Raw genomic sequence first — 14,397 nt, 5'->3', positions numbered from 1 at the left:
GAACAGGAGAGAGAGAGAACAGGAGAGAGAGGGGAGAGGGGGAATGTAGGAAGCAGGAAGCAGCACATGCCTGATAATAGGTGACTTGGGGTTCAGAAGGTCAGTGAGAACACACACAGCCCATTACGTCTCTCTACAGGTTCAGTACAAGTGTTCTATAAAACAGAGAGCAGGCCAAGGTCCAAACGCAGGGTATTACCTAGTACCTACCATCCTGTCTGGCCATCCCTGTCCCTTCCCCAGGATGCTGGCTAAACACGCCGAGCATACGGCTGACACCCTGACGTGTGTGACGCACAACCAGTGTGGCACAGATACACACAGTGAGGTTGAGCTCTGGCACCTCAACACTATTTCTATTCAGAGATGGGATAGGCGAGGAGAAGAGGTGGGGGAAATGTGTGGGTCTGTCTGACATCTCATTAAGAAAGGTACGTACAGCACATCTGTAGACGAGGTATTCTCCGTCTTCTAAAGACCCTTGGACTAGCTAGGCCTCTCCGCTGCCTTTATCTGACCCACTGGAGAAAAGAAGATTTAGGAAACATGGCAAGTAGCAAAGCAGTGTGTTTTGAGTGTTAGAATGTTCTAGAAGTGTCACGCATGGTGTGTTTGGAATGTCACAGGCAGGCAGGTAGTTGTTGGCTCAGGGAACTGGTTCCATAGCCTAATAGTTCCATGCTGCCAGAGTTTTGTTGGGTGTTGCGCTGAGCAACAGTAATCCCATGATGCTTTGGGAGCAGCAGGCTTTGACTTGATCAGAGCTCTATGGGTACAAATAATCCTCTACCGACACATCCCCTTTAAGGGAGGCCACTGTGTGTGTGTGTGTGTGTGTGTGTGTGTGTGTGTGTGTGTGTGTGTGTGTGTGTGTGATAGATTTGGTCTGTACGGCTGATAAGAAGAAAGATAAAGCCACATTGGGGTATGTGGCCGTTTGTGTTTCAAGTTTCATTAGTGGTATGTACGGGATATGCATGGTATACATCGTCCAATGAAATGCTTCTTGCAGGTTCCTTCTGGACAATGCAACAACAATAATGTGTGTGTGTGTGTGTGTGTGTGTGTGTGTGTGTGTGTGTGTGTGTGTGTGTGTGTGTGAGAGAGAGAGAGAGAGTGTGAGTGAGTGAGTGAGTGAGTGAGTCTACTTTTGCTCATGTCTGTATTTTTCCTCCTGAATCCAGGGGTAAATTATGTAGTTTGGGAATTTCAGCCGCACGGAGCTGAGAAATACCCAGGCAGAACTCCAGGACTTAGAACAGCAGGAAAACTACACAGGATTTACACACGGGACATGAGAAATACCCAGGCAGATCTCCAGGACTTAGAACAGCAGGAAAACTACACAGGATTTACACACGGGACATGAGAAATACCCAGGCAGAACTCCAGGACTTAGAACAGCAGGAAAACTACACAGGATTTACACACGGGACATGAGAAATACCCAGGCAGAACTCCAGGACTTAGAACAGGAAAACTACACAGGATTTACACACGGGACATGAGAAATGGCACCAGAGGAAACATTTCACCTCTACCACAGATACCTCTCTTCCCACCCTTCACCATACCTCTTTAGTTTTCAACCTCCCTCTCCAACTACCACTACTGCAGAACCACTACAATACTACAATACATCTGTACATCATACTAAGAAAAGTCTAAATAGGCCTACATCCCCACCTCCACCTATTGATAAAGTGTGTCAGACTAACTCTGAAATCTCGAAAACGCTTCATATTAATGTAGGCTGTACAGATCTGGACTTCTCTGCTATAATGTGTATGATGCCCTCTGTGTGGTGGTTCTGCCTTGGTTCACTGCCTAACCATACTGCAGCTCCAATAAAAATGGATAATGTGAGGCAGAAAAAGTTGCCATTTGCTCTCACTTTTATACTGATAAACAACATCGAGCCCAGTAGAGAGACAGAGTGTGAGTGAGTGAGTGCACGCGATCGTTCAGGAGAACGCCGGAACATTGATTGGATTGAGGATTGCAGATGAGATAGCCAGCATTAAAATCAGTGCCTAAATCTGCTAGGGCCTTGGGGTTTCACGTGCACTGCAATGAGTGAGTGTTACAATAGAGTCAGTAAACAAACATTCTATTTGCATTCTGTTCGGTACAACTCTATTGTTCGTGTTCAACACCATCACTTCAGAATCAAACCCCCCCCCTCTACCACAGTGGAATTCACCAACAGGCTGGGCCACATCTCTCACATAACAGACATGAGTCTATAAAGCCTAGCCAGCCTCTCCATAAGGCATTGTCTGGTGTGTAAACCCTAACCGGCTGTACCATATGTACAGACCCTATGTTTTATAGAGAATGCATATGAACCTTCACCATCTGACACTTCAAAGCACACGGGTCAAGGTGTGTGTGAATATAGATATATAAATATAATAAATAATGTGTGTGTGTGTCTGAGACGGTGATGATAGGAGGGGAAAGGCCAACATTGGTCTTACTGAGCGACAATGGAGGTTATGAATGTGTTATTATTACACAACGTGTCATTATCCTACCATTATTACCCTGAACACCCATCTGGTAGCTGGAGAGCATGTCAGGCCTGTTCTGCCATCCTTCACGCAACCTTTACACTTGCTTTGTCTGGAACAAAACCCTGGCCTTCTGGTACACCATAGTGAACGTAGCCAGAAGTAGTGTCCTGTGCAGTAGTCTGGTTGTAAATGCTTGTAGCAGAGGGAGGGACATCAAAGCCCTGTGTGAGAGTCTGATCTGAGGCAGGGTGAGATTTGACTGTGTGGTGACACTCTGCCATCCCCACGCCAGGACCAGACCACAGCCCTCAGCTCCAACCACTGACCAGCAGGATGCACCTGTAATGAGGAAGAAGACTTGCTCTATCACTCTCCTGCGCTCCTCCTCCTTCATGTCTCTAGAACATGAGTAGACGACCAGCTATAAGAGCTCAGGCTTTGATACGGACTTACCCTTAAGTGTACCGTCTTCCTCCCCTCAGCCCAGTGCCCCTGGAGTCTCTACAACAACAGCCCCATGCCAAGTATTCAATTCTGCACTCTGCATTCTGATGGTGAAAACCTCGGTAACACTAATCTCAGTGATGTTGTAATGAAGTTAGCCTAAGTTAAACATAAATAGATTTAAAAGGAGGTAAACAGCTGTAAATGGAGGTACATGGCTGTAAATGGAGGTACATGGCTGTACATGGAGGTACATGGCTGTAAATGGAGGTACATGGCTGTAAATTGAGGTACATGGCTGTAAATGGAGGTACATGGCTGTAAATGGAGGTGCATGGCTGTAAATGGAGGTACATGGCTGTAAGGCTGTAAATGGAGGTACATGGCTGTAAATGGAGGTACATGGCTGTAAATAGAGGTACATGGCTGTACATAGAGGTACATAGAGGTACATGGCTGTACATAGAGGTACATGGCTGTAAATGGCTGTAAATGGAGGTAAAAGGCTGTAAATAGAGGTACATGGCTGTAAATAGAGGTAAATGGCTGTAAATAGAGGTAAATGGCTGTAAATAGAGGTAAATGGCTGTAAATAGAGGTAAAAGGCTGTAAAATCCAGAATAATGGTGACAGAAGCTCTAAATACAGAAGTAGCCTCCAGAAACACTTGACACACAAACCCATTGCATCATGTCCTCTACTTAATCTGTAATGATCTGAAAAGAGTTGGAAGAAAGTGAAAGTAACATGGCGGAAGCCCGTCGTGGCTGTCTTTCCCCTGCTCAACTCGCTCATATCAGTGCAAAACGAGGAGAGGAGACAGAGGAATGAAGTCACTTCAGAGGACCAGAGAAACAGTGAGGGAGTTAGGCAGTGAAGCCTGGGTTCTGTAGACCTTGGCCCTGATATGCATATTCTGCCATTTCTGGGCCTAAAATGGCAGTGTGCTATTCTGTCATGCATGACTAGCAGTGTGTATGGCCTGCGTGGTTATAATGAACTCAGCCCACTAAACACAGCTAGGGCTTACACAAAGAAAATAAACATGCCCTGTCTGATGATAGACTGGGTCTACGTCACTCACATATCTTATGGCAGACAGTCTTAATGCCAATCATTTCTGGATTAAGTTGTAACCACAATATGCTCCTTCCTGGGCCAGTGTCATATGGTCAGAGGCAACGTTGTTGTACAAACATGACATCAGGTTATACTGGGGTGCTTGTATCTTTATATAGCAGCATATTAATCTGTTATGTTATGTCATGTTAAATGGCCAAACTGTCCTGTCAACACTAGATACTGGTCAGTGAATGACTGAGAGCACGACAGTTCACACCAGCCTACATTCTGGTCGACACAAATACACTCCGACTTCCCTCAGTAGAGAGAGTAAAACCTTTGCTGTCTTCTGGTTATGATTATCAAAGATATCATCTCTCCCATCCCCCAAAACAACACGTACAGGCAGACACGCATGCATGGATCCACGCGCACACACCATAACATCTCACTCAAATCCCCCAAAGTCCTGTCTCAGCAATAAGACACTCACAGCTAATAGGATCCGTGTTGATGAACTCTGACCTCATAGAACAGAGACAGATGGAAACAGACAGACAAGCTGGGGGGGGGGGGAGAGAGATGGGGTCACTGAGGTAAAGGAGAGGGGGAGGGGTTGAACTTGACCTCATTGGGGTGTCGTGGGAGGGGTTTAGGAGCTGCTTTACAAGCTGGATCAATGTTGACACGACACACGCTGCTAGAGGACAGGATAATGCATTTATAAAGGGGATAATGAATCTTAACGTCTAACAATGAGGTAATGAATGCATGATACATAAGACAGTACATTACTAACGTCTGTGAATAGAAAGACATGGTTATAAACGTGTAATAGGCCTACACCATTTATAACCAGTTACCGGAGGATGACAACACATTGCATAACAATAACAACCTTAGGCACGTATGAAGACATTAGTTAGAAAAAAAGGCTAATATTTATTTCCCTTCACTTTCCTACGTTTGCCTTCTCACGGTTCTGTATTCCACATGCCCATATGGAAAAGGACTTGCCTGCACCTGCTTGCACAGTGAAACGTGTATTTATCCACACAGAAAGACACACACACTGCAACGTGTCAGTGTTTTTTAGACCGCTAACAGCAGTGATAGATCCCTGTGAGAGAGAGGAGCGCTAGCCATAGCCCGTCCTGTGTGTGTGTGTTTCTCTCTCATCCAGGCAGTCATGTCCATGACATGTTTACTATGAGCTGGCTATCAGATAAGTAGCTTTCCAATCAGCAGGACCTGAGCAGGCTAGATAGGTAGGGCCTCTAATTTGGCCTTGGGATAAAACAGACTGACTGGGACACCTGCCAGTGACAGACAATTCAGCAGAGACATTAACAACCATATGTTTTTCATCCAAAACAACATTGAGGAATATGACATGTTACACTTTACTTAATACCCAGTGTCATAATAGCAAACACAACATGGTCATAACACTAATGACACATTTTCACACCTGCTATGACATATATTGCGTTATTTTGACTGATTATGACACCTAAAGTAAAAACTGACATTTATTCAAATTAGCCTACATGTCAACAGTATATTTCTGATATATTTATACACACAGTAGCAGTCAGAAGTTTGGACACACTTACTCATTCAAGGGTTTTTCTTTATTTTTACTATTTTCTACATTGTAGAATAATAGTGAAGACATCGACACTATGAAATAACTCATGGAATCAAGTTACCTCTGCTGCAGATGATAAGTTCATTAGAGTTAACTGCACCTCAGACTGCAACGCAAATAAATGCTTCAGAGTTCAAGTAACAGACACATCTCAACATAAACTGTTCAGATGAGACTGCATGAGTCAGGCTTTTGTGGGTGAATTGCTGCAAAGAAACCACTACTAAAGGACACCAATAATAAGAAGAAACTTGCTCGGGGCAAGAAACACGAGCAATGGACATTAGACCAGGGGAAATCTGTCTGATGAGTCCAAATTTGAGATGTTTGATTACAACCACCGTGTCTTTGTGAGACGCAGAGTAGGTGAACGGATGATCTCTGCATGCTTGGTTCCCACCGTGAAGCATGGAGGTGGTGGTGTGATGGTGCTTTGCTGGTGAGACTGTCTGATTAATTTAGAATTCAAGGCACACTTAACCAGCATGGCTACCACAGCATTCTGTAGCGATATACCTTCCCATCTGGTTTGCGCTTAATGGGACTATAATTTGTTTTTCAACAGGACAATGACCCAACACACACCCAGGCTGTGTAAGGGCTATTTGACCAAGAACGAGAGTGATGGAGTGCTGCATCAGATGACCTGGCTTCCACAATCACCCGACCTCAAACCAAATGAGATGGTTTGGTATGACATGGACCGCAGAGTGAAGAAAAAGCAGCCAAAAAATTCTCAGCATATGTGGGAACTACTTCAAGACTGTTGGAAAAGCATCCCTTATGAAGCTGGTTGAGAGAATGCCAAGAGTGTGCAAAGCTGTCCTCAAGGCAACGGGTGGCAACTTTGAAGAATCTCAAATATAAAATATATTTTTTGGTTACTACATGACTCCATGAGTTATTTCATAGTTTCGATGTCTTCACTATTATTCTACAATGTAGAAAAAAAGTATATATATATATATATATATATAAATGTAATGAGTAGGTGTGATCAAACTTTTGATCGGTTCTGTGTATAGAAATAGATCAAAAACATACTGTTGACACGTAGGCTATGGTGTAATGGAATGTTTTGCCTTGTGTGGTAGGTTGACACTTATGTAGATGTTATAACCAGCCATAAAATAAAACAATATATATCACAACAGGTCTAACTATATGTCAGTGTTATGACCATATTATAAAAACAGGTTATGTCAGCTGTTATGACATATTATGACACGGTTATGACCATGTCATAACGTGTTATGGGTGTCAAGAAAATGATCATATGATTTTGACCGTCAATAAGGTAATAATAATTTGGATGTTAAGCAGGCAGTTAACCTACACGTCACATATACTGTGTGTGTATGTGTACTTCCTGTGTAGAGAGGGTGTGTACTGTATACCACACTGTACATATGCATGTGTGCCAAACAGATCTGTAACGGATCCTCTCCCCCAGGTCTGTTCACAACGAACCCCCCTCTCCTATTCTTCACCCTCTTGCTGAAGCACGTGTGGGAAGATTGCATGTTTTATTTATCAATTCTTGGCTCCATTCTTCCAGTAAATTCCAGGCTGTGGTGCAAGCAGCCAAGAAACCCTCCCTGGGTTTTTTCTGCTGTCATTCCCCATTGCTAGCATGCAGATTGAGCCCTACGCACACGCTTACACACACACAAAGGAGAGAGGCATGCTCATCTCTGACAGGATTTTTTTTTTTTTTTTTTAATCGGAAAATCGGCAGCAAACCCTGTGGAAAATAAGGAGAAAGGAGAGCCTCTTGATAGAGGAGGAATCATTTATCTTCTTTCTTTCCCAATATGAGCAGAAAGACTAGAGGATATGCAGCAGGGTCGGAAATAATTGATACCCTTGATAAAGATGAGCAGAAATGACTAAAATAAATAATTAAAATACTGAGCTATAATGCATGCACAAAGGGGGAAATTATATTGTATACTAATACAATTTCTCAGAGAAAGAGATTTTAATTAACAAGTCAACAAACAAAAACATTTATCCAAAAAAGGTAGGGGTTAAAAAGATTGACACCTCTGTTTCCAATACCTTTCAATACCTCCCCTTGTGAGGAGAACGGCACTGAGCCTTTTTCTAAAATGTTTGAAAAGTTGACGAACACATTGGGAGAGATCTTTAGACCATTCCTCCATACAGAACCCTTCCAGATCCTTGAAATCCTCCATCCGGCCTTATGGACGGCCCTCTTTAATTCAAACCACAGGTTTTCAACGGGTTTCCAGTCTGGAGACAGATGGCCATTGCAAAATGTTGAGACCAATTAACCGTTTTTGTGGATTTTGATGAGTGCTTGCAGTTATTGTCTTGCTGGAAACTCCACTTGCGGACAACTTTCAGCCTCCAGGCAGAGGCAACCAGGTCTTCGGTTAAAATGTCCTGGTACTGGGTAAAGTTCATGATGTCGTTGACCTTAACAAGAGCCCCCAGGACCAGTGGAAGCAAAATAGCCCCATAACATCAAAGATCCACCACCATATTTTACAGTAGGTATTGGTTTATTTTCTGCTCATGCATTCTAATTTCAACATCAAACCTAACACTGGTGTGATTGGCCAAAGAGCTCTATTTTCATGTCATCTAAGAAATGTAAACGCCTGGATATTGCTAAAACGGCATTTTGCACAGATTGGAACCAGTGCTTTGGTCAGATTAAATGAAAATAGAGCTCTTTGGCCACACACACCTGTGTTGGGTTTGGCGTAGAAATTGGAATGCATAAGCAGAAAAGAGCCCCATACCTACTGTGAAATATGGTGGTGGATTTTTGGATGAAAGAGGGCAGTTCATAAGAGCAGATGAAGGATATCAAGGATCTGGAAGGATTCTGTATGGATGTGTTTTCCAACTCTTTTAGAAAAATGGCCAGTACCATTATCCTTTCATGGTGTGTTATTGAAAATGTATTGAAAACAGGGGAGTCAATAAAAATATGACTTTTTACTAAATATTACAACAAATATTTCTCTGAGCAATTTTATTAGTAAAAAATATAATTTAAAATGTATTTTGAGCATACAATATAGCTCAATATTTGAATTATTTATATTATACAGTCATTTGCTCATCTTTATCAAGGGTGACAATTTCAGACCCGCTGTAGCGGTGCTCTGCCTATAGACTAGATAAAGACACAGGCCTGGGTCTATAGTATAATGTGTTAGATAGTCAGCAGCCTGGAGCTCTGTTGGCACTGTGGCTAGGGCACAAAGCCCAGCCGATCCACTGCGTTCAGAGGGAGGAGGGGACAGGGAGGGATGGATTGCCATGCAGAAAATTACTTTTGCATATTGTATTACAATTCAGATTAACCACGCAGAGTAATGGGATTAGAACGCTGAACGCTTTCCAAAGGCGGGGGATGGAGAGCTCTAATGAACTCACAACAAAGGTGGCATATGAGTTCGAATGTGGAGGGAGCCCCGCAGGTATCTCAGGGTCGACAGGGGGGTTAATTACGTGACCGTGCGTTCATTAGTATGTAAGGCTACATTTTGGTAGGCCTGCTAATGGTTATTACAATGACGGAAATAAGCATACTTGACCCAATTAGCAGCAATTTGGTGCATCTCAAGGTCCATTTAAAAAAAATAGTCAATGTGGCTTTAAATCGCGATTACGTCCACCCCTTTCCAACAAGCAGTGAAAATAAATAAAAATACGCATTTGTTTGCCTTCCTTTTGGAGGGTGACAGAAAGCTGAAAAGACAAATGAACATGAAAATGGGAACAAAGTACCAAGGCTTTCAATGGGAATGCCTCACGGCTGTTCAATATGCGCACTGGGTAGGCTAAAATACGATCCTCGGTCAAAACTGTGTTACCAAAACGGCTATTTCTCAGTTACTCAAATATAACATGATTTGATTGCATAGCATAATCGTCTGTAATCGTTTTAGTCTACATATTTCTAGTGAATAAATAGGATGGCACGTACGTAGAAATAACTGTCAATTCAGCTGAGAGCTATGTTCTAGCTGGTTAAACCAGAAAACCTCCCCCATGCCTTTCACTTCGGAAAATAAACACAGTCGACAAGGTTTCAGCCCTGAACCGTATTACGCGACACACGCACTGCCCAGAAAAGCATCGCCTTTTTCAGTTCAAAGTATGAAAATAGACTATTAGCCTATTTGTGGCAGGCTAAATGAAAATATGAAAATGTTAGAATGCGAGTCAAGTATATGGTCACATTTATTAAATCCCCCATCTACTTCCGTAATGGTTACGCTATTTTTCAACCAAGCAAACAAAACAAAAATCACTTCAAGCATAGCACATGTATTATGGTACATAGACATAGCCAACTGTATTATAATAACCAATATATTGTTAGAAAAATAGAATTAGGATTTTTGTAAAAAGGACCATCATATAGCCAACACACATAGCGCCAACGCAGCTCGGCGATTTAACCCTCCCCCTTTTGTCGCCTCATTCCCCTTTGTTCAAACCTAATTCAACACACTTCCTTTTTCGTTTCTCGCTGCTTTAGTAATATATTTCAACCTATGTTGTTTCGTGTTCTAGTTTTGACCATAACTCAAATAAAATAAAATGTTATTTTTCATCCACTTGGGTCCTTCTACTCACCGACTTGCAATACGTTGTCCACACAGCCGCTCTCCAACAGAGCGATGCCTCGTCTGAAAGGCAGCCGCGTCTCATCAATATTTTCCCCGCTAGTTCCACTCTCCTCTCCCCCTGTACTGAACGAAGAATACATGCAGATCTCCCGTTCACTCCTTGGGAAAGACCAGTAAACGATCCGTCTCTGTACGGGCTCCGGGATCCGTTCGAAGCGCTCCTCTACCCGTTGAAACGGCCACTTCTCAGCCACTTTCCGGGCCGAGATGTCCAACAGAGACTCCGGGGTCTGGGTTTTGCTCGACCCGCCTTGGGCCGCACCCGAACCGCCACATAACGTACCCCCGGCCCGTTGTCCCTGTCTACAATTCGTGTTATAACCCGGTCTACAGCAGAGCCGTTTGGCTGGGGGCTGCTGAACGCGCTCCGCCATGATAGCACTGCTTTAACATCGACGGCGGAAGTCAACGTACCATATAAACTGGATAAGGAAGGGAAAAGGTTACGCTAGAATCGATTGTGTGCCGTGTATGGGCAAATGGACCTTATTTGGGCATGGTGGGCGGTCCGTTTACAATGTTGTCAAATCCCTTTGTGTTGACAAATTGAGAAAGGGGCGGGGCCTATCCGGTTCTAAAAAGGGAATGAAAGGCGGAATTCCCGAACGTCGGCAAATCCTTTGTGAGGCAGCTCGTTCGAACAGGACGAGTTGGGAAGGTGCCGGGGAACTTATATATATGTTTTTCAGGATGTACAGGCCTTGTAATGAAAATGATGGGCGACCATTGACATTTCTCTTGACGGACTGAGAAGGCAGTCGTGGGCGCAAAACGCGAAAAACGGGGGTAAAGGGGGGGTTGGATCCGTTGGGTGGTGATTGTAACTGTCAGTTGGCCGGGCCTCGTGGCTCGGCGAGAGGGGGACGGGCGTGCTGGAATACAGAGACGCCCTATGTGACGTACAGTTCCAAAGGAATGTGGTGGGCATGGAGAGAGAAGGAGTGAGAAAGGAAAAAGAGGGGAGAGGGAGAGTCATGAAAATGGGGTAAAGGTAGAGAGAGAAAGAAAGAGAAGGGTAGAGAGAAATATGCAGAGTGGAGGTTAATTTAATCTGATGTGGGAGTCTCAGTGGTGTTCAGTAAAACCCTGCAGCCTGGAGACAGGGTTAATTGATTAGAAAATGTGATGTATTATTGCATCTAAAATGGAGAGTGTTGTAATCTTTGGACAATCAATGCAATGTCATTCATTGCAACAGATTCAGACAAGTATTATTCCTATCCACAACATTGTTATTACACTAGGACAGATCCCCCCATGTCACATTTTCTCCCCTTTTTGAGAGGAGTAATTAATTACACAGGAACAAGACAGACCAAGTCCCCCAGCCCAGTTGCTGTCAATGGGCCTTAACCGACTGCCCTGCCTCAATGCTCCCCTGAAGGCAGGCAGGAATCCACTGTGCCAAAGAGGTAATTTCTCAGTGTGATTCATGTCTCGATAGAGTGGAGAGAGAGCCCGGGGAAACGCAGAAGTGTCCTGTTTTGTCCCCAGGGGATAAATAAAGTTGTGTTGAATTGTTTAGGTGTTGGTGACACGGGTCTCAGCCAAATGGTAAGCCATATAGCAAAAACATTTTAAAAACGGGGAAAGCGTGTGTGATTTTTTGATATTTAAAAAAGTGTGAGAGCATAAGTGTGTTTGGGTCCAACTCGGCCTCTGAAACACCTCCACGGGTTACTGCTGTTGGCTCTGAAACACCTCCACGGGTTACTGCTGGTGGCTCTGAAACACCTCCACAGGTTACTGCTGTTGGCTCTGAAACACCTCCACAGGTTACCGCTGGTGGCTCTGAAACACCTCCACGGGTTACTTCTGTTGGCTCTGAAACACCTCCACGGGTTACTGCTGGTGGCTCTGAAACACCTCCACGGGTTACTGCTGTTGGCTCTGAAACACCTCCACGGGTTACTGCTGGTGGCTCTGAAACACCTCCACGGGTTACTGCTGGTGGCTCTGAAACACCTCCACGGGTTACTGCTGTTGGCTCTGAAACACCTCCACGGGTTACTGCTGGTGGCTCTGAAACAACTCCACGGGTTACTGCTGGTGGCTCTGAAACACCTCCACGGGTTACTGCTGGTGGCTCTGAAACACCTCCACGGGTTACTGCTGGTGGCTCTGAAACACCTCCACGGGTTACTGCTGTTGGCTCTGAAACACCTCCACGGGTTACTGCTGGTGGCTCTGAAACACCTCCACGGGTTACTGCTGGTGGCTCTGAAACACCTCCACGGGTTACTGCTGGTGGCTCTGAAACACCTCCACGGGTTACTGCTGGTGGCTCTGAAACACCTCCACGGGTTACTGCTGGTGGCTCTGAAACACCTCCACGGGTTACTGCTGTTGGCTCTGAAACACCTCCACGGGTTACTGCTGTTGGCTCTGAAACACCTCCACGGGTTACTGCTGGTGGCTCTGAAACACCTCCACGGGTTACTGCTGGTGGCTCTGAAACACCTCCACGGGTTACTGCTGGTGGCTCTGAAACACCTCCACGGGTTACTGCTGGTGGCTCTGAAACACCTCCACGGGTTACTGCTGGTGGCTCTGAAACACCTCCACGGGTTACTGCTGGTGGCTCTGAAACACCTCCACGGGTTACTGCTGGTGGCTCTGCAACACCTCCACGGGTTACTGCTGCCCTAATCAGGTAATTGATCAAATAATCTGAGCAGCGTTGGCCAAAACAAACCCGTATGATCTGACAAGTTCTGGCAGCATTTAAATGAAGCATCTGGCAACATCCTCTGAGCTGGCCACTGATGTGCTAAGTGTGTTTGATTTCTTCATTGTTAGAAAGGCAGCCATGTTTGTTTACAGACCCTACCTCTCGGTTTTTCTGTGTCATCTGCCATTTTGACATTCTTTTTGACTTTACTGTCTTACTGATACTTACTTAAAATAATTTTTATTTGACTGAAGTATACCTGGCACAATATGGTCCATAGTGATGCTTATGCAATAGTTATTATCATCAATGTTGGTGTTGGCATACCTCTGGTATATCTTTGTATGTTTCTCTTTCTCCTCTGATCAACTTAGTTGTTTCTCTTTCTACCGTAGGCAACCATTTCCCGCATATATCCATTTACACTTACATTACCACCTGCCGATGCTTCCCCATCTTCCCCATTCTAATGAACAGTAGTTGCTCCACGCTGGGTGAGTGATATGAGCCTGGTGGCTGAATATGTTTTCCATTGTCTCATCTCACCATGCAGTGACAGGCAGATACAGTCAGGCAGCCTCTGGGATAACTGAGCCTATTCTCTCAGCATGGGAGGAGCAGCGGGGGTCTGGGGAGATATATACACTGATACACACACACATACAAACACACACACATCACATACACAAACAGTACAGTACACATGTGTTGTCTAATGTATATGCTGTAAACGTATAGTGACACAAATGAAATCTCTTTAGTTGTATTGATCTGTGAAATAAAATAATAGAACCCAACATTGATTGCAAAATATTGGTCCTTTCATGAGTCACATAAATGCAGGCAAAATGACAGTTTATACTGCAGAAATACTGCCATTCATCTTTTAAATATGACTCTGTATTTCCATGTCATTGGAAGTCTCTTAATTTATATTTTATAACTAATTATAGTAATGTGGTTCTTATCATCTATTTTCCACCCTGTATCTTTTCATCAGGCTGAAATCGCATTGAATAAACCATGTTCTCTCTCAATTCAATTTAAGGGCTTTATTGGCATGGGAAACATATGTTTACATTGCCAAAGCAAGTGAAATAGACAATAAACAAAAGTGAAATAACGTTTTTTTTTTTTTTACAGTAAACATTTTTCTCACAAAAGTTTCAAAAGAATAAAGACATTTCAAATGTCATATTATGTGCAAATAGTTAAAGTACAAAAGGGAAAACAAATTAACATAAATACAGGTTGTATTTTCAATGGTGTGTGTTCTTCACTGGTTGCCCTTTTCTTGTGGCAACAGGTCACAAATCTTGCTGCTGTGATGGCACACTGTGGTATTTCACCCAATAGATATGGGAGTTTATCAAAATT

The 14,397-nt window shown here is 43.8% G+C and overlaps 1 protein-coding gene across 1 annotated transcript in view; it reads right to left on the bottom strand.

Moving 5' to 3' along the window:
• LOC110536801 (zinc finger SWIM domain-containing protein 6) overlaps positions 1-10,897 on the bottom strand; it is a 70,163-nt gene extending 59,266 nt beyond the window's left edge. Inside the window, exon 1 of the mRNA XM_036937055.2 lies at positions 10,297-10,897. Coding sequence (XP_036792950.2) covers positions 10,297-10,723 — 427 coding nt within the window. The 5' untranslated portion in view covers positions 10,724-10,897. The remainder of the gene's footprint in view (positions 1-10,296) is intronic.
• Positions 10,898-14,397: the final 3,500 nt, after the last annotated feature.

Source organism: Oncorhynchus mykiss, chromosome 12 (assembly GCF_057628025.1).
Source record: "Oncorhynchus mykiss isolate SJ-2025 chromosome 12, ASM5762802v1, whole genome shotgun sequence".
Classification (NCBI taxonomy): Eukaryota; Metazoa; Chordata; class Actinopteri; order Salmoniformes; family Salmonidae; genus Oncorhynchus; species Oncorhynchus mykiss.
This window is presented reverse-complemented; position numbering and strand designations above follow the sequence as displayed.